Raw genomic sequence first — 26,560 nt, 5'->3', positions numbered from 1 at the left:
GCTGAGCCCTGTATCTAATCCTATCATGTGTGATACTGTCTGCTGAGCTGTGTATCTAATCCTATCATGTGTGATACTGTCTGCTGAGCTGTGTATCTAATCCTATCATGTGTGATACGGTCTGCTGAACGTGTATCTAATCCTATCATGTGTGATACTATCTGCTGAGCTGTGTATCTAATCCTATCATGTGTGATACTGTCGGCTGAGCCCTGTATCTAATCCTATCATGTGTGATACTGTCTGCTGAGCTGTGTATCTAATCCTATCATGTGTGATACTCTGCTGAGCTGTGTATCTAATCCTATCATGTGTGATACTGTCTGCTGAGCTGTGTATCTAATCCTATCATGTGTGATACTGTCTACTGAGCTGTGTATCTAATCCTATCATGTGTGATACTGTCTGCTGAGCTGTGTATCTAATCCTATCATGTGTGATACTGTCTGCTGAGCTGTGTATCTAATCCTATCATGTGTGATACTGTCTGATGAGCTGTGTATCTAATCCTGTCATGTGTGATACTGTCTGCTGAGCTGTGTATCTAATCCTATCATGTGTGATACTGTCTGCTGAGCTGTGTATCTAATCCTATCATGTGTGATACTGTCGGCTGAGCCCTGTATCTAATCCTATCATGTGTGATACTGTCTGCTGAGCTGTGTATCTAATCCTATCATGTGTGATACTGTCTGCTGAGCTGTGTATCTAATCCTATCATGTGTGATACGGTCTGCTGAGCCGTGTATCTAATCCTATCATGTGTGATACTGTCTGCTGAGCTGTGTATCTAATCCTATCATGTGTGATACCGTCTGCTGAGCTGTGTATCTAATCCTATCATGTGTGATACCGTCTGCTGAGCTGTGTATCTAATCCTATCATGTGTGATACCGTCTGCTGAGCTGTGTATCTAATCCTATCATGTGTGATTCTGTCTGCTGAGCTGTGTATCTAATCCTATCATGCGTAATACTGCCTGCTGAGCTGTGTATCTAATCCTATCATGTGTGATACTGTCTGCTGAGCTGTGTATCTAATCTTATCATGTGTGATACTGTGCTGAGCTGTGTATCTAATCCTATCATGTGTGATACTGTCTGCTGAGCTGTGTATCTAATCCTATTATGTGTGATTCTGTCTGCTGAGCTGTGTATCTAATCCTATCATGTGTGATACTGTCTGCTGAGTGGTGTATCTAATCCTATCATGTGTGATACTGTCTGCTGAGCTGTGTATCTAATCCTATCATGTGTGATACTGTCTGCTGAGCTGTGTATCTAATCATATCATGTGTGATACTGTCTGCTGAGCCGTGTATCTAATCCTATCATGTGTGATACTGTCTGCTGAGCCGTGTATCTAATCCTATCATGTGTGATACTGTCTGCTGAGCCCTGTATCTAATCCTATCATGTGTGATACTGTCTGCTGAGCTGTGTATCTAATCCTATCATGTGTGATACTGTCTGCTGAGCTGTGTATCTAATCCTATCATGTGTGATACTGTCTGCTGAGCTGTGTATCTAATCCTATCATGTGTGATACTGTCTGCTGAGCCGTGTATCTAATCCTATCATACTGTCTGCTGAGCTGTGTATCTAATCCTATCATGTGTGATACCGTCTGCTGAGCTGTGTATCTAATCCTATCAGGTGTGATACCGTCTGCTGAGCCGTGTATCTAATCCTATCGTGTGATACTGTCTGCTGAGCCCTGTATCTAATCCTATCATGTGTGATACTAACTGCTGAGCTGTGTATCTAATCCTATCATGTGTGATACTGTCTGCTGAGCCGCTGTATCTAATCCTATCATGTGTGATACTGTCTGCTGAGCTGGTGTATCTAATCCTATCATGTGTGGTACTGTCTGCTGAGCTGTATCTAATCCTATCATGTGTGATACTGTCTGCTGAGCTGTGTATCTAATACTATCATGTGTGATACTGTCTGCTGAGCTGTGTATCTAATCCTATCATGTGTGATACTGTCTGCTGAGCCGTGTATCTAATCCTATCATGTGTGATACTGTCTGCTGAGCCGTGTATCTAATCCTATCATGTGTGATACTGTCTGCTGAGCTGTATCTAATCCTATAATGTGTGATACTGTCTGCTGAGCTGTGTATCTAATCCTATCATGTGTGATACTGTCTGCTGAGCCGCTGTATCTAATCCTATCACGTGTTATACTGTCTGCTGAGCTGTGTATCTAATCCTATCATGTGTGATACGGTCTGCTGAGCCGTGTATCTAATCCTATCATGTGTGATACTGTCTGCTGAGCCGTGTATCTAATCCTATGATACTGTCTGCTGAGCTGTGTATCTAATCCTATCATGTGTGATACTGTCTGCTGAGCCGTGTATCTAATCCTATGATACTGTCTGCTGAGCTGTGTATCTAATCCTATCATGTGTGATACTGTCTGCTGAGCCGCTGTATCTAATCCTATCACGTGTTATACTGTCTGCTGAGCTGTGTATCTAATCCTATCATGTGTGATACGGTCTGCTGAGCCGTGTATCTAATCCTATCATGTGTGATACTGTCTGCTGAGCCGTGTATCTAATCCTATGATACTGTCTGCTGAGCTGTGTATCTAATCCTATCATGTGTGATACTGTCTGCTGAGCCGTGTATCTAATCCTATGATACTGTCTGCTGAGCTGTGTATCTAATCCTATCATGTGTGATACCGTCTGCTGAGCTGTGTATCTAACCCTATCATGTGTGATACTGTCTGCTGAGCCCTGTATCTAATCCTATCATGTGTGATACTGTCTGCTGAGCTGTGTATCTAATCCGATCATGTGTGATACTGTCAGCTGAACTGTATCTAATCCTATCATGTGTGATACTGTCTGCTAAACCGTTTATCTAATCCTATCATGTGGGATACTGTCTGCTGATCTGTGTATCTAATCCTATCATGTGTGATACTGTCTGCTGAGCTGTGTATCTAATCCTATCATGTGTGATACTGTCTGCTAAACCGTTTATCTAATCCTATCATGTGTGATACTGTCTGCTGAGCTGTGTATCTAATCCTATCATGTGTGATACGGTCTGCTGAGCTGTGTATCTAATCCTATCATGTGTGCCACTGATTTTGATTGTTATGACCACTGGAGGGCAGTAGAGCATCATCAGGAATCTTCATGGAATTTTGTGGTTCACAGACTGAACTGTCAACACAGAGAAATAAACAATATCCAGAAAGCCTCACTCTGATTGGCTGAGAGAGTCCTGAGAACCGTAACTACGCATTCCCTATCCAATCCTGTACAACACCACAGGTCACCTAATAAGTAATGTATGTACACAGTGACTCCACCAGCAGAATAGTGAGTGCAGCTCTGGAGTATAATACAGGATGTAACTCAGGGTCAGTACAGGATAAGTAATGTAATGTATGTGCACAGTGACTCCACCAGCAGAATAGTGAGTGCAGCTCTGGAGTATAATACAGGATATAACTCAGGATCAGTACAGGATAAGTAATGTAATGTATGTACACAGTGACTCCACCAGCAGAATAGTGAGTGCAGCTCTGGAGTATAATACAGGATATAACTCAGGATCAGTACAGGATATGTAATGTAATGTATGTACACAGTGACTCCACCAGCAGAATAGTGAGTGCAGCTCTGGAGTATAATACAGGATGTAACTCAGGATCAGTACAGGATAAGTAATGTCATGTATGTACACAGTGACTCCACCAGCAGAATAGTGAGTGCAGCTCTGGAGTATAATACAGGATGTAACTCAGGATCAGTACAGGATAAGTAATGTATGTACACAGTGACTCCACCAGCAGAATAGTGAGTGCAGCTCTGGAGTATAATACAGGATATAACTCAGGATCAGTACAGGATAAGTAATGTAACGTATGTACACAGTGACTCCACCAGCAGAATAGTGGGTGCAGCTCTCGGGTATAATACAGGATGTAACTCAGGATCAGTACAGGATAAGTAATGTAATGTATGTACACAGTGACTCCACCAGCAGAATAGTGAGTGCAGCTCTGGAGTATAATACAGGATATAACTCAGGATCAGTACAGGATAAGTAATGTAACGTATGTACACAGTGACTCCACCAGCAGAATAGTGAGTGCAGCTCTGGAGTATAATACAGGATGTAACTCAGGATCAGTACAGGATAAGTAATGTAATGTATGTACACAGTGACTCCACCAGCAGAATAGTGAGTGCAGCTCTGGAGTATAATACAGGATATAACTCAGGATCAGTACAGGATAAGTAATGTAATGTATGTACACAGTGACTCCACCAGCAGAATAGTGAGTGCAGCTCTGGAGTATAATACAGGATGTAACTCAGGATCAGTAGAGGATAAGTAATGTATGTACACAGTGACTCCCCCAGCAGAATAGTGAGTGCAGCTCTGGAGTATAATACAGGATGTAACTCAGGATCAGTACAGGATAAGTAATGTAATGTATGTACACAGTGACCCCACCAGCAGAATAGTGAGTGCAGCTCTGGAGTATAATACAGGATATAACTCAGGATCAGTATAGGATAAGTAATGTAATGTATGTACATAGTGACTCCACCAGCAGAATAGTGAGTGCAGCTCTGGAGTATAATACAGGATATAACTCAGGATCAGTATAGGATAAGTAATGTAATGTATGTACACAGTGACTCCACCAGCAGAATAGTGAGTGCAGCTCTGGAGTATAATACAGGATGTAACTCAGGATCAGTATAGGATAAGTAATGTAATGTATGTACACAGTGACTCCACCAGCAGAATAGTGAGTGCAGCTCTGGAGTATAATACAGGATGTAACTCAGGATCAGTACAGGATAAGTAATGTAATGTATGTACACAGTGACTCCACCAGCAGAATAGTGAGTGCAGCTCTGGAGTATAATACAGGATATAACTCAGGATCAGTACAGGATAAGTAATGTAATGTATGTACACAGTGACTCCACCAGCAGAATAGTGAGTGTAGCTCTGGAGTATAATACAGGATGTAACTCAGGATCAGTACAGGATAAGTAATGTAATGTATGTACACAGTGACTCCACCAGCAGAATAGTGAGTGCAGCTCTGGAGTATAATACAGGATGTAACTCGGGATCAGTACAGGATAAGTAATGTAATGTATGTACACAGTGACTCCACCAGCAGAATAGTGAGTGCAGCTCTGGAGTATAATACAGGATATAACTCAGGATCAGTACAGGATAAGTAATGTAATGTATGTACACAGTGACTCCACCAGCAGAATAGTGAGTGCAGCTCTGGAGTATAATACAGGATGTAACTCAGGATCAGTACAGGATAAGTAATGTCATGTATGTACACAGTGACTCCTCCAGCAGAATAGTGAGTGCAGCTCTGGAGTATAATACAGGATATAACTCAGGATCAGTACAGGATAAGTAATGTAATGTACACAGTGACTCCACCAGCAGAATAGTGAGTGCAGCTCTGGAGTATAATACAGGATGTAACTCAGGATCAGTACAGGATAAGTAATGTAATGTATGTACACAGTGACCCCACCAGCAGAATAGTGAGTGCAGCTCTGGAGTATAATACAGGATATAACTCAGGATCAGTATAGGATAAGTAATGTAATGTATGTACACAGTGACTCCACCAGCAGAATAGTGAGTGCAGCTCTGGAGTATAATACAGGATATAACTCAGGATCAGTATAGGATAAGTAATGTAATGTATGTACACAGTGACTCCACCAGCAGAATAGTGAGTGCAGCTCTGGAGTATAATACAGGATGTAACTCAGGATCAGTACAGGATAAGTAATGTAATGTATGTACACAGTGACTCCACCAGCAGAATAGTGAGTGCAGCTCTGGAGTATAATACAGGATATAACTCAGGATCAGTACAGGATAAGTAATGTAATGTATGTACACAGTGACTCCACCAGCAGAATAGTGAGTGTAGCTCTGGAGTATAATACAGGATGTAACTCAGGATCAGTACAGGATAAGTAATGTAATGTATGTACACAGTGACTCCACCAGCAGAATAGTGAGTGCAGCTCTGGAGTATAATACAGGATGTAACTCGGGATCAGTACAGGATAAGTAATGTAATGTATGTACACAGTGACTCCACCAGCAGAATAGTGAGTGCAGCTCTGGAGTATAATACAGGATATAACTCAGGATCAGTACAGGATAAGTAATGTATGTACACAGTGACTCCACCAGCAGAATAGTGAGTGCAGCTCTGGAGTATAATACAGGATGTAACTCAGGATCAGTACAGGATAAGTAATGTAATGTATGTACACAGTGACTCCACCAGCAGAATAGTGAGTGCAGCTCTGGAGTATAATACAGGATGTAACTCAGGATCAGTACAGGATAAGTAATGTAATGTATGTACACAGTGACTCCACCAGCAGAATAGTGAGTGCAGCTCTGGAGTATAATACAGGATATAACTCAGGATCAGCACAGGATAAGTAATGTATGTACACAGTGACTCCACCAGCAGAATAGTGAGTGCAGCTCTGGGGTATAATACAGGATATAACTCAGGATCAGTACAGGATAAGTAATGTAATGTATGTACACAGTGACTCCACCAGCAGAATAGTGAGTGCAGCTCTGGAGTATAATACAGGATGTAACTCAGGATCAGTACAGGATAAGTAATGTATGTACACAGTGACTCCACCAGCAGAATAGTGAGCGCAGCTCTGGAGTATAATACAGGATATAACTCAGGATCAGTACAGGATAAGTAATGTATGTACACAGTGACTCCACCAGCAGAATAGTGAGTGCAGCTCTGGAGTATAATACAGGATGTAACTCAGGATCAGTACAGGATAAGTAATGTCATGTATGTACACAGTGACTCCTCCAGCAGAATAGTGAGTGCAGCTCTGGAGTATAATACAGGATATAACTCAGGATCAGTACAGGATAAGTAATGTAATGTACACAGTGACTCCACCAGCAGAATAGTGAGTGCAGCTCTGGAGTATAATACAGGATATAACTCAGGATCAGTACAGGATAAGTAATGTAATGTATGTACACAGTGACTCCACCAGCAGAATAGTGAGTGCAGCTCTGGAGTATAATACAGGATGTAACTCAGGATCAGTACAGGATAAGTAATGTCATGTATGTACACAGTGACTCCTCCAGCAGAATAGTGAGTGCAGCTCTGGAGTATAATACAGGATATAACTCAGGATCAGTACAGGATAAGTAATGTAATGTACACAGTGACTCCACCAGCAGAATAGTGAGTGCAGCTCTGGAGTATAATACAGGATGTAACTCAGGATCAGTACAGGATAAGTAATGTAATGTATGTACACAGTGACTCCACCAGCAGAATAGTGAGTGCAGCTCTGGAGTATAATACAGGATGTAACTCAGGATCAGTACAGGATAAGTAATGTCATGTATGTACACAGTGACTCCTCCAGCAGAATAGTGAGTGCAGCTCTGGAGTATAATACAGGATATAACTCAGGATCAGTACAGGATAAGTAATGTAATGTACACAGTGACTCCACCAGCAGAATAGTGAGTGCAGCTCTGGAGTATAATACAGGATATAACTCAGGATCAGTACAGGATAAGTAATGTAATGTATGTACACAGTGACTCCACCAGCAGAATAGTGAGTGCAGCTCTGGAGTATAATACAGGATATAACTCAGGATCAGTACAGGATAAGTAATGTAATGTATGTACACAGTGACTCCACCAGCAGAATAGTGAGTGCAGCTCTGGAGTATAATACAGGATATAACTCAGGATCAGTACAGGATAAGTAATGTAATGTATGTATACAGTGACTCCACCAGCAGAATAGCGAGTGCAGCTCTGGAGTATAATACAGGATGTAACTCAGGATCAGTACAGGATAAGTAATGTAATGTATGTGCACAGTGACTCCACCAGCAGAATAGTGAGTGCAGCTCTGGAGTATAATACAGGATATAACTCAGGATCAGTACAGGATAAGTAATGTAATGTATGTACACAGTGACTCCACCAGCAGAATAGTGAGTGCAGCTCTGGAGTATAATACAGGATATAACTCGGGATCAGTACAGGATAAGTAATGTAATGTATGTACACAGTGACTTCACCAGCAGAATAGTGAGTGCAGCTCTGGAGTATAATACAGGATATAACTCAGGATACTGTAGATCTGTGACATTATATAAAGTTTACATTGAATATGTTACATTCCTTATTCTCACCTTTGCTCATGTCCTCAGTATCAGATCTTTCTTGTTCTGTATAAAGGGGGATTTACAGCGGCCAATTATGGGGCGAGCGCCGGGTCATCGGCTGATCGTGTCGTTTTAAAAAAGTGAAATATTCCGGTTGTCGACGGTTCATCTTGGCGTGTAAACAGGAGACGCGCCGCCGACATGATAATAAAGTAGGGACCGGAGTAACGAGCGCTCGTCCCCATCCAGAGCTCCGTGTGACAGGAGCAAACGAGCGCCGATCAATGATGTTTCATTGATCGCTGCATCGGCCAGAGAAATAGGGGCTATACACGGAGCGAGGGGGATGTTAATGCATTAGACATATTTGCCATTCAGATCTCTGGGAAAGTTAAATATAAGATGTAAAGTCAACATTGCCGCTCTCACAAGGGTCAGACCCAGCTTTCCCAGAGTCCAGAATGACAGATCTGCCTCATTATCCAGCGACACATTCTCCCGGGGGATCTTCACCACAGAGGAGTTTTCTGATAGGAGGCCCCGGATTGTGAGGTGCTGCTCCGGTTTTCTCCAAGGTTTCCATAGTTCACATTTATTTCCGTGGACAATCCTTTTAAGACCCTGTGACTCTCATCAGGGGGTGGACCCCACAACAGAGGGGAGATCAGGGGGTCATCCAGTGTCCGGCCGGGGGGGGACAGAGCGTCCAGTGCTGGGCCGAGGACCAGGGTCGCCCCCAAGACCACAAATATTAAATACACAGATTATCCCCGGGGTAGCAGAGATATTGGAATTATGTAACCCCGGGGTAGCAGAGATATTGGAATTATGGAGATTATGTTTTAACCAAGGAAAAAAAAAAAAAAGAAACGTCAGCGGCGAGAAACACGAAATCCTGTAAATGACGTCGACTGCGTTTACCGAAATAAAAAAAAATAACCCCCCCCCCCGTATCTCCATAGCTGCTGCCAGGGTCACATCTCACACACTGGGGGTCTCTCTCCCATCCGAGAGCAGGAAGTGTCAGCGCTTTCCCACGACCCTGACCCCAATGATGAGATTCACCGCAGGCCGCGCAGCATCTCACCCTCCGCACACCCTCTGGGGATCAGTCCTCAATAGTGGGAGGGTGGACGGGAAAAAGCCCAAATATTTACAGAGAAAAAAGTTGACATAAGCGCCAAAGTTTAAGAAAGCGCCGTGGTTAAAACAGTCGTCAGTCCCAAATACAGAACAGAGGATCACATCCCCCCGACCCACACAGACACCCCCAAATCTGAGGAGCAACCAAGAATAATAATCCAATACAAGTGATGTTATCCATAGTATATATATATATATACACTGCACAGTACCACTTCTCCTGTCCTGTATACTGGGTGTAATTCTCAGTATCTGTATTATTCTGTATATATGGACACTGCACAGTACCACTTCTCCTGTCCTGTATACTGGGTGTAATTCTCAGTCTCTGTATTATTCTGTATATATATATACACTGCACAGTACCGCTTCTCCTGTCCTGTATACTGGGTGTAATTCTAAGTATCTGTGTATATATATACACTGCACAGTACCACTCCTCCTGTCCTGTATACTGGGTGTAATTCTCAGTATCTGTATTATTCTGTATATATATACACTGCACAGTACCACTTCTCCTGTCCTGTATGCTGGGTGTAATTCTCAGTATCTGTATTATTCTGTATATATATACACTGCACAGTACCACTTCTCCTGTCCTGTATACTGGGTGTAATTCTCAGTATCTGTATTATTCTGTATATACACTGCACAGTACCACTTCTCCTGTCCTGTATACTGGGTGTAATTCTCAGTATCTGTATTATTCTGTATATACACACTGCACAGTACCACTTCTCCTGTCCTGTATACTGGGTGTAATTCTCAGTATCTGTATTATTCTGTATATATACACTGCACAGTACCACTTCTCCTGTCCTGTATACTGGGTGTAATTCTCAGTATCTGTATTATTCTGTATATATACACTGCACAGTACCACTTCTCCTGTCCTGTATACTGGGTGTAATTCTCAGTATCTGTATTATTCTGTATATATACACTGCACAGTACCGCTCCTCCTGTCCTGTATACTGGGTGTAATTCTCAGTATCTGTATTATTCTGTATATATATACACTGCACAGTACCACTTCTCCTGTCCTGTATGCTGGGTGTAATTCTCAGTATCTGTATTATTCTGTATATATGGACACTGCACAGTACCACTCCTCCTGTCCTGTATACTGGGTGTAATTCTCAGTATCTGTATTATTCTGTGTATATATGGACACTGCACAGTACCACTTCTCCTGTCCTGTATACTGGGTGTAATTCTCAGTATCTGTATTATTCTGTATATATATACACTGCACAGTACCACTTCTCCTGACCTGTATACTGGGTGTAATTCTCAGTATCTGTATTATTCTGTATATATATACACTGCACAGTACCACTTCTCCTGTCCTGTATACTGGGTGTAATTCTCAGTATCTGTATTATTCTGTATATATACACTGCACAGTATCACTTCTCCCGTCCTGTATACTGGGTGTAATTCTCAGTATCTGTATTATTCTGTATATATGGACACTGCACAGTACCACTTCTCCTGTCCTGTATACTGGGTGTAATTCTCAGTATCTGTATTATTCTGTATATAGACACTGCACAGTACCACTTCTCCTGTCCTGTATACTGGGTGTAATTCTCAGTATCTGTATTATTCTGTATATATGGACACTGCACAGTACCGCTTCTCCTGTCCTGTATACTGGGTGTAATTCTCAGTATCTGTATTATTCTGTATATATACACTGCACAGTACCACTTCTCCTGTCCTGTATACTGGGTGTAATTCTCAGTATCTGTATTATTCTGTATATATATACACTGCACAGTATCACTTCTCCCGTCCTGTATACTGGGTGTAATTCTCAGTATCTGTATTATTCTGTATATATGGACACTGCACAGTACCACTTCTCCTGTCCTGTATACTGGGTGTAATTCTCAGTATCTGTATTATTCTGTATATAGACACTGCACAGTACCACTTCTCCTGTCCTGTATACTGGGTGTAATTCTCAGTATCTGTATTATTCTGTATATAGACACTGCACAGTACCACTTCTCCTGTCCTGTATACTGGGTGTAATTCTCAGTATCTGTATATATGGACACTGCACAGTACCACTTCTCCTGTCCTGTATACTGGGTGTAATTCTCAGTATCTGTATTATTCTGTATATATATATATATATACACTGCACAGTACCACTTCTCCTGTCCTGTATACTGGGTGTAATTCTCAGTATCTGTATTATTCTGTATATATATACACTGCACAGTACCACTCCTCCTGTCCTGTATACTGGGTGTAATTCTCAGTATCTGTATTATTCTGTATATATATACACTGCACAGTACCACTTCTCCTGTCCTGTATACTGGGTGTAATTCTCAGTATCTGTATTATTCTGTATATATATACACTGCACAGTACCACTCCTCCTGTCCTGTATACTGGGTGTAATTCTCAGTATCTGTATTATTCTGTATATATGGACACTGCACAGTACCACTCCTCCTGTCCTGTATACTGGGTGTAATTCTCAGTATCTGTATTATTCTGTATATATGGACACTGCACAGTACCACTTCTCCTGTCCTGTATACTGGGTGTAATTCTCAGTATCTGTATTATTCTGTATATATACACTGCACAGTACCGCTTCTCCTGTCCTGTATACTGGGTGTAATTCTAAGTATCTGTATATATATATACACACTTCACAGTACTACTTCTCCTGTCCTGTATACTGGGTGTAATTCTCAGTATCTGTATTATTCTGTATATATATACACTGCACAGTACCACTTCTCCTGTCCTGTATACTGGGTGTAATTCTCAGTATCTGTATTATTCTGTATATATACACTGCACAGTACCGCTTCTCCTGTCCTGTATACTGGGTGTAATTCTCAGTATCTGTATATATATATATATACACTTCACAGTACTACTTCTCCTGTCCTGTATACTGGGTGTAATTCTCAGTATCTGTATTATTCTGTATATATGGACACTGCACAGTACCACTTCTCCTGTCCTGTATACTGGGTGTAATTCTCAGTATCTGTATTATTCTGTATATATATACACTGCACAGTACCACTCCTCCTGTCCTGTATACTGGGTGTAATTCTCAGTATCTGTATTATTCTGTATATACACACTGCACAGTACTACTTCTCCTGTCCTGTATACTGGGTGTAATTCTCAGTATCTGTATATATATACACTGCACAGTACCGCTTCTCCTGTCCTGTATGCTGGGTGTAATTCTCAGTATCTGTATTATTCTGTATATATATACACTGCACAGTACCACTCCTCCTGTCCTGTATACTGGGTGTAATTCTCAGTATCTGTATTATTCTGTATATATGGACACTGCACAGTACCACTTCTCCTGTCCTGTATACTGGGTGTAATTCTCAGTATCTGTATTATTCTGTATATATACACTGCACAGTACCACTCCTCCTGTCCTGTATACTGGGTGTAATCCTCAGTATCTGTATTATTCTGTATATACACTGCACAGTACCACTTCTCCTGTCCTGTATACTGGGTGTAATTCTCAGTATCTGTATTATTCTGTATATATACACTGCACAGTACCACTTCTCCTGTCCTGTATACTGGGTGTAATTCTCAGTATCTGTATTATTCTGTATATATACACTGCACAGTACTACTTCTCCTGTCCTGTATACTGGGTGTAATTCTCAGTATCTGTATTATTCTGTATATATACACACTGCACAGTACCACTTCTCCTGTCCTGTATACTGGGTGTAATTCTCAGTATCTGTATTATTCTGTATATATACACACTGCACAGTACCACTTCTCCTGTCCTGTATACTGGGTGTAATTCTCAGTATCTGTATTATTCTGTATATATGGACACTGCACAGTACCACTTCTCCTGTCCTGTATACTGGGTGTAATTCTCAGTATCTGTATTATTCTGTATATATGGACACTGCACAGTACCACTTCTCCTGTCCTGTATACTGGGTGTAATTCTCAGTATCTGTATTATTCTGTATATATACACACTGCACAGTACCACTCCTCCTGTCCTGTATACTGGGTGTAATTCTCAGTATCTGTATTATTCTGTGTATATATGGACACTGCACAGTACCACTTCTCCTGTCCTGTATACTGGGTGTAATTCTCAGTATCTGTATTATTCTGTATATATATACACTGCACAGTACCACTTCTCCTGTCCTGTATACTGGGTGTGATTCTCAGTATCTGTATTATTCTGTATATATGTACACTGCACAGTACCACTTCTCCTGTCCTGTATACTGGGTGTAATTCTCAGTGTCTGTATTATTCTGTATATATGGACACTGCACAGTACCACTTCTCCTGTCCTGTATACTGGGTGTAATTCTCAGTATCTGTATTATTCTGTATATATGGACACTGCACAGTACCACTTCTCCTGTCCTGTATACTGGGTGTAATTCTCAGTATCTGTATTATTCTGTATATATGGACACTGCACAGTACCACTTCTCCTGTCCTGTATACTGGGTGTAATTCTCAGTATCTGTATTATTCTGTATATATATACACTGCACAGTACCACTTCTCCTGTCCTGTATACTGGGTGTAATTCTCAGTATCTGTATTATTCTGTATATACACTGCACAGTACCACTTCTCCTGTCCTGTATACTGGGTGTAATTCTCAGTATCTGTATTATTCTGTATATATATATACACACACTGCACAGTACCACTTCTCCTGTCCTGTATACTGGGTGTAATTCTCAGTATCTGTATTATTCTGTATATATATATACACACACTGCACAGTACTACTTCTCTCATTCTGTATATTTATGAGCGTCTTTTATACAGATGAAGGTTTATTTTACATCCATAATGTCGTCTCACATTTCTTTTTATGACTTAAACAATTTATAGTGAGGATTATATACAAATCTCAAGTTGTCCATGTCCAGAGCGTTAAGTGGAAGAAGCAGGATCTCCAGCAGCACAGAGTATGTCAGGAGAGGAGTGTGCTGATCATGTGGGAGGTGACAGGCTGAGCGTTACATAGTGGGAGGAGCAGGATCTCCAGCAGCACAGAGTATGTCAGGAGAGGAGTGTGCTGATCATGTGGGAGGTGACAGGCTGAGAGTTACATAGTGGGAGGAGCAGGATCCCCAGCAGCACAGAGTATGTCAGGAGAGGAGTGTGCTGATCATGTGGGGGGGGGGTCACAGGCTGAGAGTTACATAGTGGGAGGAGCAGAATCTCCAGCAGCACAGAGTATGTCAGGAGAGGAGTGTGCTGATCATGTGGCGGGTCACAGGCTGAGAGTTACATAGTGGGAGGAGCAGGATCCCCAGCAGCACAGAGTATGTCAGGAGAGGAGTTTGCTGATCATGTGGGAGGTCACAGGCTGAGAGTTACATAGTGGGAGGAGCAGGATCTCCAGCAGCACAGAGTATGTCAGGAGAGGAGTGTGCTGATCATGTGGGGGGGGGGGGGTCACAGGCTGAGAGTTACATAGTGGAAGGAGCAGGATCTCCAGCAGCACAGAGTATGTCAGGAGAGGAGTGTGCGGATCATGTGGGAGGTCACAGGCTGAGAGTTACATAGTGGAAGGAGCAGGATCCCAGCAGCACAGAGTATGTCAGGAGAGGAGTGTGCGGATCATGTGGGAGGTCACAGGCTGAGAGTTACATAGTGGGAGGAGCAGGATCCACAGCAGCACAGAGTATGTCAGGAGAGGAGTGTGCGGATCATGTGGGAGGTCACAGGCTGAGAGTTACATAGTGGGAAGAGCAGGATCCCCAGCAGCACAGAGTATGTCAGGAGAGGAGTGTGCGGATCATGTGGGAGGTCACAGGCTGAGAGTTACATAGTGGGAGGAGCAGGATCTCCAGCAGCACAGAGTATGTCAGGAGAGGAGTGTGCTGATCATGTGGGGGGGGGTCACAGGCTGAGAGTTACATAGTGGGAGGAGCAGGATCCCCAGTAGCACAGAGTATATCAGGAGAGGAGTGTGCTGATCTTGTGGGGGGGGGGGGGTCACAGGCTGAGAGTTACATAGTGGGAGGAGCAGGATCTCCAGCAGCACAGAGTATGTCAGGAGAGGAGTGTACTGATCATGTGGGGGTCACAGGCTGAGAGTTACATAGTGGGAGGAGCAGGATCTCCAGCAGCACAGAGTATGTCAGGAGAGGAGTGTGCTGATCATGTGGGAGGTCACAGGCTGAGAGTTACATAGTGGGAGAAGCAGGATCTCCAGCAGCACAGAGTATGTCAGGAGAGGAGTGTGCTGATCATGTGGGGGTCACAGGCTGAGAGTTACATAGTGGGAGGGGCAGGATCCCCAGCAGCACAGAGTATGTCAGGAGAAGAGTGTGCTGATCATGTGGGGGTCACAGGCTGAGAGTTACATAGTGGGAGGGGCAGGATCCCCAGGAGCTTACACTCTATTCACATCCGTGTTGTGGCTTACCGGATATATAACGGATTTGTATATATACCTGAGGACTCCGGGCTGTATATACTGTATGTACCTGAAGACACCGGGCTGTATATACTGTATATACCTGTGGACACTGGGCTGTATATACTGTATGTACCTGAGGACACCGGGCTGTATATACTGTATGTACCTGAAGACACTGGGCTGTATATACTGTATGTACCTGAGGACACCGGGCTGTATATACTGTATGTACCTGAGGACACCGGGCTGTATATACTGTATGTACCTGAGGACACCGGGCTGTATATACTGCATGTACCTGAGGACACCGGGCTGTATATATTGTATGTACCTGAGGACACCGGGCTGTATATACTGTATATACCTGAGGACACCGGGCTGTATATACTGCATGTACCTGAGGACACCGGGCTGTATATACTGCATGTACCTGAGGACACCGGGCTGTATATATTGTATATACCTGAGGACACCGGGCTGTATATACTGCATGTACCTGAGGACACCGGGCTGTATATACTGCATGTACCTGAGGACACCGGGCTGTATATATTGTATGTACCTGAGGACACCGGGCTGTATATACTGTATGTACCTGAAGACACCGGGCTGTATATACTGTATGTACCTGAGGACATCGGGCTGTATATACTGTATGTAGCTGAGGACACCGGGCTGTATATACTGTATGTACCTGAGGACACCGGGCTGTATATACTGTATGTACCTGAGGACACCGGGCTGTATATACTGTATGTAGCTGAGGACACCGGGTTGTATATACTGTATGTAGCTGAGGACACCGGGCTGTATATACCCGAGGACACCGGGCTGTATATACTGTATGTACCTGAGGACACCGGGCTGTATATACCTGAGGACACCGGGCTGTATATACTGTATGTACCTGAGGACACCGGGCTGTATATACCTTAGGATACCGGACTGTAAATACCTGAGGACACCGGGCTGTATATACCTGAAGACACTGGGCTGTATATACCTGAGGACACCGGGCTGTATATACTGTATATACCTGAGGACACCGGGCTGTATATACTGCATGTACCTGAGGACACCGGGCTGTATATACTGCATGTACCTGAAGACACCGGGCTGTATATACTGCATGTACCTGAGGACACCGGGCTGTATATACTGCATGTACCTGAGGACACCGGGCTGTATATAATGTATGTAACTGAGGACACCGGGCTGTATATACTGCATGTACCTGAGGACACCGGGCTGTATATACTGCATGTACCTGAGGACACCGGGCTGTATATATTGTATGTACCTGAGGACACCGGGCTGTATATACTGTATATACCTGAGGACACCGGGCTGTATATACTGCATGTACCTGAGGACACCGGGCTGTATATATTGTATGTACCTGAGGACACCGGGCTGTATATACTGCATGTACCTGAGGACACCGGGCTGTATATATTGTATGTACCTGAGGACACCGGGCTGTATATACTGTATATACCTGAGGACACCGGGCTGTATATACTGCATGTACCTGAGGACACCGGGCTGTATATACTGCATGTACCTGAGGACACCGGGCTGTATATACTGCATGTACCTGAGGACACCGGGCTGTATATACTGTATATACCTGAGGACACCGGGCTGTATATACTGCATGTACCTGAGGACACCGGGCTGTATATACTGCATGTACCTGAGGACACCGGGCTGTATATATTGTATGTACCTGAGGACACCGGGCTGTATATACTGTATATACCTGAGGACACCGGGCTGTATATACTGCATGTACCTGAGGACACCGGGCTGTATATACTGCATGTACCTGAGGACACCGGGCTGTATATATTGTATGTACCTGAGGACACCGGGCTGTATATACTGTATATACCTGAGGACACCGGGCTGTATATACTGCATGTACCTGAGGACACCGGGCTGTATATACTGCATGTACCTGAGGACACCGGGCTGTATATACTGTATGTACCTGAGGACACCGGGCTGTATATACTGCATGTACCGGAGGACACCGGGCTGTATATACTGCATGTACCGGAGGACACCGGGCTGTATATACTGCATGTACCTGTCACCTGCTGCTGTATACTGGACAGTGTCTCTTTATACCCGGCACTGTATTATATTTCTTTGTATATTGGGCTGCATTGTGCTGGTTATACCACCATGTACCGGTAGGGGGCGCTCGGCGATGACATTCTGCAGATGACTGCACATTCCCAGCTGTCATCCCCCCCATGTGACATGTAAATTATGCTGCAGTCCATTCGTTTATGAATCTGGGGCTGGGGGAGGGTGATCATATCTCGTTCTATGTAATGCAGGTGTAATAAATCATGTGCCCCCTACACAGAGCTCTGCCCCTACATGCCACGCATCCTGGCACAGCACTGGGCATCTAAATGTAATACACACGTGTATTAGAGTATTAGCCATGAAACGGCTCCCTATATAATACTCACCCCTATATGATACTGTCCCCTCTGATATACTGCCCCCTATATGATACTCACACCTATGATACCACCCCTATATAATACTCACCCTATATGATACCGCCCCTATATGATACTTTCCCTATATGATATTGCCACTATATAATACTGCCTTCTATATAACACTGCCCCTATATGATATCGCCCCTATATGATACCACCCCATATATAATACTCACCCCTATGTAATACTCAATCCCTATATGATACTGCCCATATAGGATATTGACCCTATATGATACCACCCCTATATAATACACACCCTCTATGATACCAACCCCTATATGATACTGCCTTCTATATGTCATACTGCCTCTATATGATATTGCCCCTATATGATACTGCCCCTGTATGATACCACCCCTATATGCTATTGCCCCTATATGATAATGCATTCAATATAATACTGCCCCAATGTGATATTGCCCCCTATATGATACTGCCCCTATATAATACCCCTATGATACGGTCTCTTAAAATACTGCCCTATATAATACCGCACCTATATAATACTCATCCCTATATCATATGATACTGCCCTCTATATGATACTGCCACTTAGTGAGAAACTAGACCTGGAGCGCACATCCCCCGGTCATACTCCGACCTCTCGCCGCCCGTCCCTACTCTGCTGGTTTTACCCCGAATGGCGGCCACTGCAACACCGCTCCTGCAGTGGGAGCCACACAGAGGTCCAGAAGCACCCATGCTGCCAGACCAAGTCCCCCCACAAGTGCAGCACTACAGCAACCGATACCACCCCACAACATGTGAGCAGATGGAATAATCTCACCATACCAAGCGCCCCTAGTGGCCAACCGAGAGCACAAGCAAGAGCAGAAACACAGAACCTCATGTTTATAAATTATACCGAGCGGCTTAGATCAAAGTATATAGTGGATGTGCTCTAAGTCTAGAGTCTCACTAAGTGACATTATCTATATGATACCGCCCCTATATAATACTGCCCTATATATTATACTGCCCCTATATGATATCACCCCTATATGATACTGCCCCATATACTATGCTGCCCTATATGATACCACCTTCTAAAGGATATAGCCCCCTATATGATATAGCCCCCTATATGATACTGCCCCATATATAATACTGCTCTTTATATTATACTGCCCCCTATATGATAATGCCCATATATAATACTGCCCCTATATGATATCACCCCATATGATACTGCCATCTATAGGATACCACCCATATATAATACTGCCCCCTATATAATACTTCCCCACATATGATACTGACCCCTATGGCATTGCCTTATATGATACTGCCCCATATAGAACACTGCCCCTATATAACACTACCCCTATAGAACACTGTCCATATACGATACTGCCCCTATATAACACTGACACATGCTATACGGTCCCATATATAAGACTGTCCCCTATAGAACACTGCCCCTATAGAGCAATGCCCCTATATAATACTGCTACTATATAACACTGCCCCTATACAATACTGCCCCTATATAATACTGTCCCTATACAATACTGCCCCCTATATAATACACGCAGCAGTTGTCCCATGTGACCCGCTCCCCCAGATCAGCTGCTGACGCTCCGGTTTCCTCTCTGGCTCTTGAGATTCTCACAGATCCTAATAAGTGGAGTCTGGAGCAGGGAGATCTGTGAGGAAACTGGAGAGGAGGCAGCGACTGATCTCACAGCCTAAAAATAATCCCAGCTCCAGCCCCGTCCATGCGATAGAAGCCCCCGGAGCGGGACCTGCCCTGACTGCAACAAGGAGCCCCAGCCCCCCACAAGGTAAGAATCAGGGACAGAATATTGTGGGGTCACAGTCCTGGGGGTGAACAGTCACCCCCTCTCTAGTCAGGATCAGGGTCTGGACCGTCATAAATTGTAGATTAACCCCTGATGTCCCTCGCCCCATCCTCCGCTGCCCTACATTCTCTGTCACTGCAGCTCCTCCATGTTGGGAAATTATTAGTATTTTCCCCAAAACTGTAAATATTATGATGCATTGTATCTATGTGTGACATCGAGCTGGATACATTGTATCCTCTCATACACGTTACACACATTGTATCCTCACATTACACACATTGTATCCCCCCATACACATCACACACGTTGTATCCCCCCATACACATCACACACATTGTATCCCCCCATACACATCACACACATTGTATCCCCTCATACACATCACACACATTGTATCCTCTCATACACATTACACACATTGTATCCCCTCATACACATCACACACATTGTATCCTCTCATACACATCACACACATTGTATCCTCTCATACACATCACACACATTGTATCCTCTCATACACATTACACACATTGTATCCCCTCCTACACATCACACACATTGTATCCCCTCATACACATCACACACATTGTATCCCCTCATACACATCACACACATTGTATCCCCTCATACACATCACACACATTGTATCCTCTCATACACATCACACACATTGTATCCTCTCATACACATCACACACATTGTATCCCCTCATACACATCACACACGTTGTATCCCCTCATACACATCACACACGTTGTATCCCCTCATACACATCACACACGTTGTATCCTCTCATACACATCACACACATTGTATCCCCTCATACACATCACACACATTTTATCCCCTCATACACATCACACACATTGTATCCCCTCATACACATCACACACGTTGTATCCTCTCATACACATCACACACATTGTATCCTCTCATACACATCACACACGTTGTATCCCCTCATACACATCACACACGTTGTATCCCCTCATACACATCACACACGTTGTATCCCCTCATACACATCACACACATTTTATCCCCTCATACACATCACACACATTTTATCCCCTCATACACATCACACACATTGTATCCCCTCATACACATTGTATCCCCTCATACACATCACACACATTGTATCCCCTCATACACATCACACACATTGTATCCCCTCATACACATCACACACATTGTATCCCCTCATACACATCACACACATTGTATCCCCTCATACACATCACACACATTGTATCCCCTCATACACATCACACACATTGTATCCCCTCATACACATCACACACATTGTATCCTCTCATACACATCACACACGTTGTATCCCCTCATACACATCACACACATTGTATCCCCTCATACACATCACACACGTTGTATCCTCTCATACACATCACACACATTGTATCCTCATACACATCACACACGTTGTATCCTCTCATACACATCACACACATTGTATCCTCATACATTACACACGTTGTATCCTCTCATACACATCACACACACGTTGTATCCTCTTATACACATTACACACGTTGTATCCCCTCATACATTACACACGTTGTATCCTCATACATTACACACGTTGTATACCCTCATACATTACACACGTTGTATCCCCCCATACACATCACACACATTGTATCCTCTCATACACATCACACACGTTGTATCCTCTCATACACATCACACACGTTGTATCCTCTCATACATTACACACGTTGTATCCTCTCATACACATCACACACACGTTGTATCCTCTTATACACATCACACACATTGTATCCTCTCATACACATTACACACGTTGTATACCCTCATACATTACACACGTTGTATCCCCTCATACACAGTATATAATGTCTGTACAGTAAACATCAGTTGTGTATAATACACAGGTCAGACATTATATATACATTGTGTTTTGTTACCATTTGCCGCAGTTTCTCTATTGCGTTTGTTTGGGACGTTTATGATCATTTTTGAGGTTTCACAATTTATCTTCATTTACCGTCTGATCTGATGTCATTTGTTTATTTTTCACAATCGTTTACCGTACGATGAGGATGATGAGAGTAGAAGGTCAGATCCTGATCTTACATTATTGGCTGATGCCAGGGACCAAGTTCTTAAGATGTTTCCCTGCTGTGTAACCCGTACTACATGACGTTCATACCCTGCGGACCGGTGATGTCATAAACCATTATAATATTATTAAAGGTCATTGAATCTCATCTCCCATATAAACAGTGCAGCAGATTTATCAAACGGATGAGACACCCGAAGGTGCTGAAAACCCCGGTCACCCCGAATCCCATTATCTACATTACACCTAGAAAGAATCTCCACAGTGGAGTCATTATGTATATACACACAGCACATTACTTATCCTGTATTATACTCCAGAGCTGCACTCACTATTCTGCTGGTGGAGTCACTGTGTACATACATTACATTACTTATCCTGTACTGATCCTGAGTTACATCCTGTATTATACTCCAGAGCTGTACTCACTATTCTGCTGGTGGAGTCACTGTGTACATACATTACATTACATTACTTATCCTGTACTGATCCTGAGTTATATCCTGTATTATACTCCAGAGCTGCACTCACTATTCTGCTGGTGGAGTCACTGTGTACATACATTACATTACTTATCCTGTACTGATCCTGCGTTATATCCTGTATTATACTCCAGAGCTGCACTCACTATTCTGCTGGTGGAGTCACTGTGTACATACATACATTACATTACTTATCCTGTACTGATCCTGAGTTACATCCTGTATTATACTCCAGAGCTGCACTCACTATTCTGCTGGTGGAGTCACTGTGTACATACATTACATTACTTATCCTGTACTGATCCTGAGTTACATCCTGTATTATACTCCAGAGCTGCACTCACTATTCTGCTGGTGGAGTCACTGTGTACATACATTACATTACTTATCCTGTACTGATCCTGAGTTATATCCTGTATTATACTCCAGAGCTACACTCACTATTCTGCTGGTGGAGTCACTGTGTACATACATTACATTACTTATCCTGTACTGATCCTGAGTTATATCCTGTATTATACTCCAGAGCTACACTCACTATTCTGCTGGTGGAGTCACTGTGTACATACATTACATTACTTATCCTGTACTGATCCTGAGTTACATCCTGTATTATACTCCAGAGCTGCGCTCACTATTCTGCTGGTGGAGTCACTGTGTACTTACATTACATTACTTATCCTGTACTGATCCTGAGTTACATCCTGTATTATACTCCAGAGCTGCACTCACTATTCTGCTGGTGGAGTCACTGTGTACATACATTACTTATCCTGTACTGATCCTGAGTTACATCCTGTATTATACTCCAGAGCTGCACTCACTATTCTGCTGGTGGAGTCACTGTGTACATACATTACATTACTTATCCTGTACTGATCCTGAGTTATATCCTGTATTATACTCCAGAGCTGCACTCACTATTCTGCTGGTGCAGTCACTGTGTACATACATTACATTACTTATCCTGTACTGATCCGGAGTTATATCCTGTATTATACTCTAGAGCTGCGCTCACTATTCTGCTGGTGCAGTCACTGTGTACATACATTACATTACTTATCCTGTACTGATCCTGAGTTATATCCTGTATTATACTCCAGAGCTGCACTCACTATTCTGCTGGTGGAGTCACTGTGTACATACATTACATTACTTATCCTGTACTGATCCTGAGTTACATCCTGTATTATACTCCAGAGCTGCACTCACTATTCTGCTGGTGGAGTCACTGTGTACATACATTACTTATCCTGCACTGATCCTGAGTTATATCCTGTATTATACTCCAGAGCTGCACTCACTATTCTGCTGGTGGAGTCACTGTGTATATACATTACATTACTTATCCTGTACTGATGCTGAGTTACATCCTGTATTATACTCCAGAGCTGCACTCACTATTCTGCTGGTGGAGTCACTGTGTACATACATTACATTACTTATCCTGTACTGATCCTGAGTTACATCCTGTATTATACTCCAGAGCTGCACTCACTATTCTGCTGGTGGAGTCACTGTGTACATACATTACATTACTTATCCTGTACTGATCCTGAGTTATATCCTGTATTATACTCCAGAGCTGCACTCACTATTCTGCTGTGAGCCATGAGGTGAAGTACAATGTAGTAATCGTCTGAGTCTTAATGTGGATTTGTGACCCCGTCTTTAGAATAAAGTGTGTAAATGTAGAGAAATGTTGGGGTGCAGCTGCAACACCCTGGAAACCATTAAGAAATTTCCTTCTTACTGTCAGATGTTTAGGAATTACGGATGAGTCTGGGGAAGGATTTTTCTGGTGCACATGAAGCTTCCTGCCTCGTAGAATAGGTTTATAGCTCCACATAATATAATGTTTAGCTTCATCTATCTTCATATGTTTTATACTCTGGTCACCTCTAGAGCTGCAGTCACAATTCTTTTCATGGTCCAGAACCTCACCGGACTTCACCGTTCCCTGCTGGTTCAGTGTCTGTATAAAGCGTGCTCTGCTGTCTTGCATTGTGGGTGCTGTGTGATTTACACCCGGAGCTGCTGATTAGTCTGTGAACAATGTAGGAGTTTAATACATGTGATTGGAGTATAGAACATGATGTAACTACAGCTCTGTATGTGACTAGAGTATAAGATAAGATGTCACCATGGAATAGTGACTACAGCTGTGGATGTGACTGGAGTATAAGACATGATGTAACATAAGAATTGTGAATGCAGCTCTGGATGTGACTGGAGTATGAGATGATGTAACAGCAGAATAGTGTATGCAGCTCTGGATGTGACTGGAGTCATTCCTCTTCCCCGTTGACTACTTATTATTTATTTTTCAGTGAGAAATGAGCCTCTCGTTCTGCGGTGACAACACGACGACCTCGTACAATGTGAATAACGGCGTGCTGAACAACATCTGCTTCCTGGACGCCCTGAACCTCGTGCCCCACGTCTTCCTGCTCTTTATAACCTTCCCGATTCTGTTCATAGGTGAGTGTCCAGGGGCAGAATCTAGTGCCTGGACGGGTAACACCGGGGTAAATACACTGTATGGAGAAAAGATTGTACTTCCCAACCGTCCCCGATTCAGCAAGACCGTCCCGGATTTCAAGCGCTGTCCCGGGCGGCCGGGGGTATGTCCCACTGTCAACTGTATCTGTGTCCTCAGGACGGAGATTTAGTTGAACCTAATGCTGATGCAGGGAACCATGAGCTCCCTGCTTCAGCACTAGTACAGAGGACTCCCCGGCACAGGGCTACTATAAGTCCTTCACTTCTTTATCCTCCAACTCCAGGGTAACCCCCACCCCCGAGTCCAGTGCACCTCGTAAGGGTGGAGGTTCAGCATCCCGGGGGACCCCTACCTCACCCTCCTCCGCACTTTGAAGAGCTGGAACCTCCATGAAGACTTGGTAGCGGTTACGGGAGGGACCCAGGGGGTGCAGGTCCGGCCTTCCATGGTCAGGAACACCCAGATCTTCTTTCCCTGTGTCCCTTTTTCCTTAGGCTGAACCCCCTCCTCCTCACCAACACTTCAGCCACTCGCTCTCCCCAGATCCTCCTGATCTCCTCCAGGGCATCTGTTTCGGGGGCAGGGTCCAGGTCAGGGCCAGAGATCACGCCAGTTGCCTGGGCTTCTCTACGCTCCCTCTTCTCCTGCCTTCGTTGGGTCCTCTCTTAGCGTTCTTCACTTGCCCTTGGGCTCCGCCGTCTCCGCATGCCTCCTCACCTGCAGCAGCCACCGCCCCACTTTCCTCTTCCACAGGTTTAGTGACACCATTGACCACCGACTGAACGGGTGACCTAAGACCCCACACAGGTGGCACCTAATCTGGGCACACGTTGCGGCCAGATGGCTACCTCCTCCGCAATGAGCGCACTTCTGCACCTTGCAGCCCGCCCTCAGGTGCGAAGGGTCACCACACCGGTGAGACAGATTCGGCTGCCCCTGGTAGAAGACAAGGATCCGATCTCTTCCCAGGAAAGCAGACGATGGTATGTGGGACACAGTTTTTCCCAGACGTTTAACTTTGACAATGATCCTGGGATCCCACCAGCATGTTCGGTCCGTAATGGACAAAACAAATTTCCGCCGCAAGTCCCGGACTGAACACAGTGCAGGGAGCCGGGCATCATAGCTATGTACGATGCTAGGAGTCCCTGCCTCGCTGCGGGACACTGTCCCTGTAATCATGTTTTCAGTACAGGACAGTAGTTCCACGGAGAGGCAGGGACTCCTAGCGTCGTACATAACTATGATGCTAGGAGCCCGGCTCTCTGCACTGCGTTCGGTCCAGGACTTGCGGCCGAAATACGTTCCGTCCATTACGGACCGACCA

General features: G+C 43.8%; 1 protein-coding gene across 1 annotated transcript in view; it reads left to right on the top strand.

The window, feature by feature from the left end:
* Nucleotides 1–3,238: 3,238 nt before the first annotated feature.
* ABCC9 (ATP binding cassette subfamily C member 9) overlaps nucleotides 3,239–26,560 on the top strand; it is an 83,797-nt gene continuing 60,475 nt past the window's right edge. The window contains exons 1-2 of the mRNA XM_075855596.1: nucleotides 3,239–3,317; nucleotides 25,061–25,211. Coding sequence (XP_075711711.1) covers nucleotides 25,067–25,211 — 145 coding nt within the window. The 5' untranslated portion in view covers nucleotides 3,239–3,317; nucleotides 25,061–25,066. The remainder of the gene's footprint in view (nucleotides 3,318–25,060; nucleotides 25,212–26,560) is intronic.

This window comes from Rhinoderma darwinii, chromosome 3 (genome assembly GCF_050947455.1).
Source record: "Rhinoderma darwinii isolate aRhiDar2 chromosome 3, aRhiDar2.hap1, whole genome shotgun sequence".
Taxonomy (NCBI): domain Eukaryota; kingdom Metazoa; phylum Chordata; class Amphibia; order Anura; family Rhinodermatidae; genus Rhinoderma; species Rhinoderma darwinii.
The sequence above is the reverse complement of the archived record's forward strand: the minus strand, read 5'-3'. Positions and strand labels throughout refer to the sequence as shown.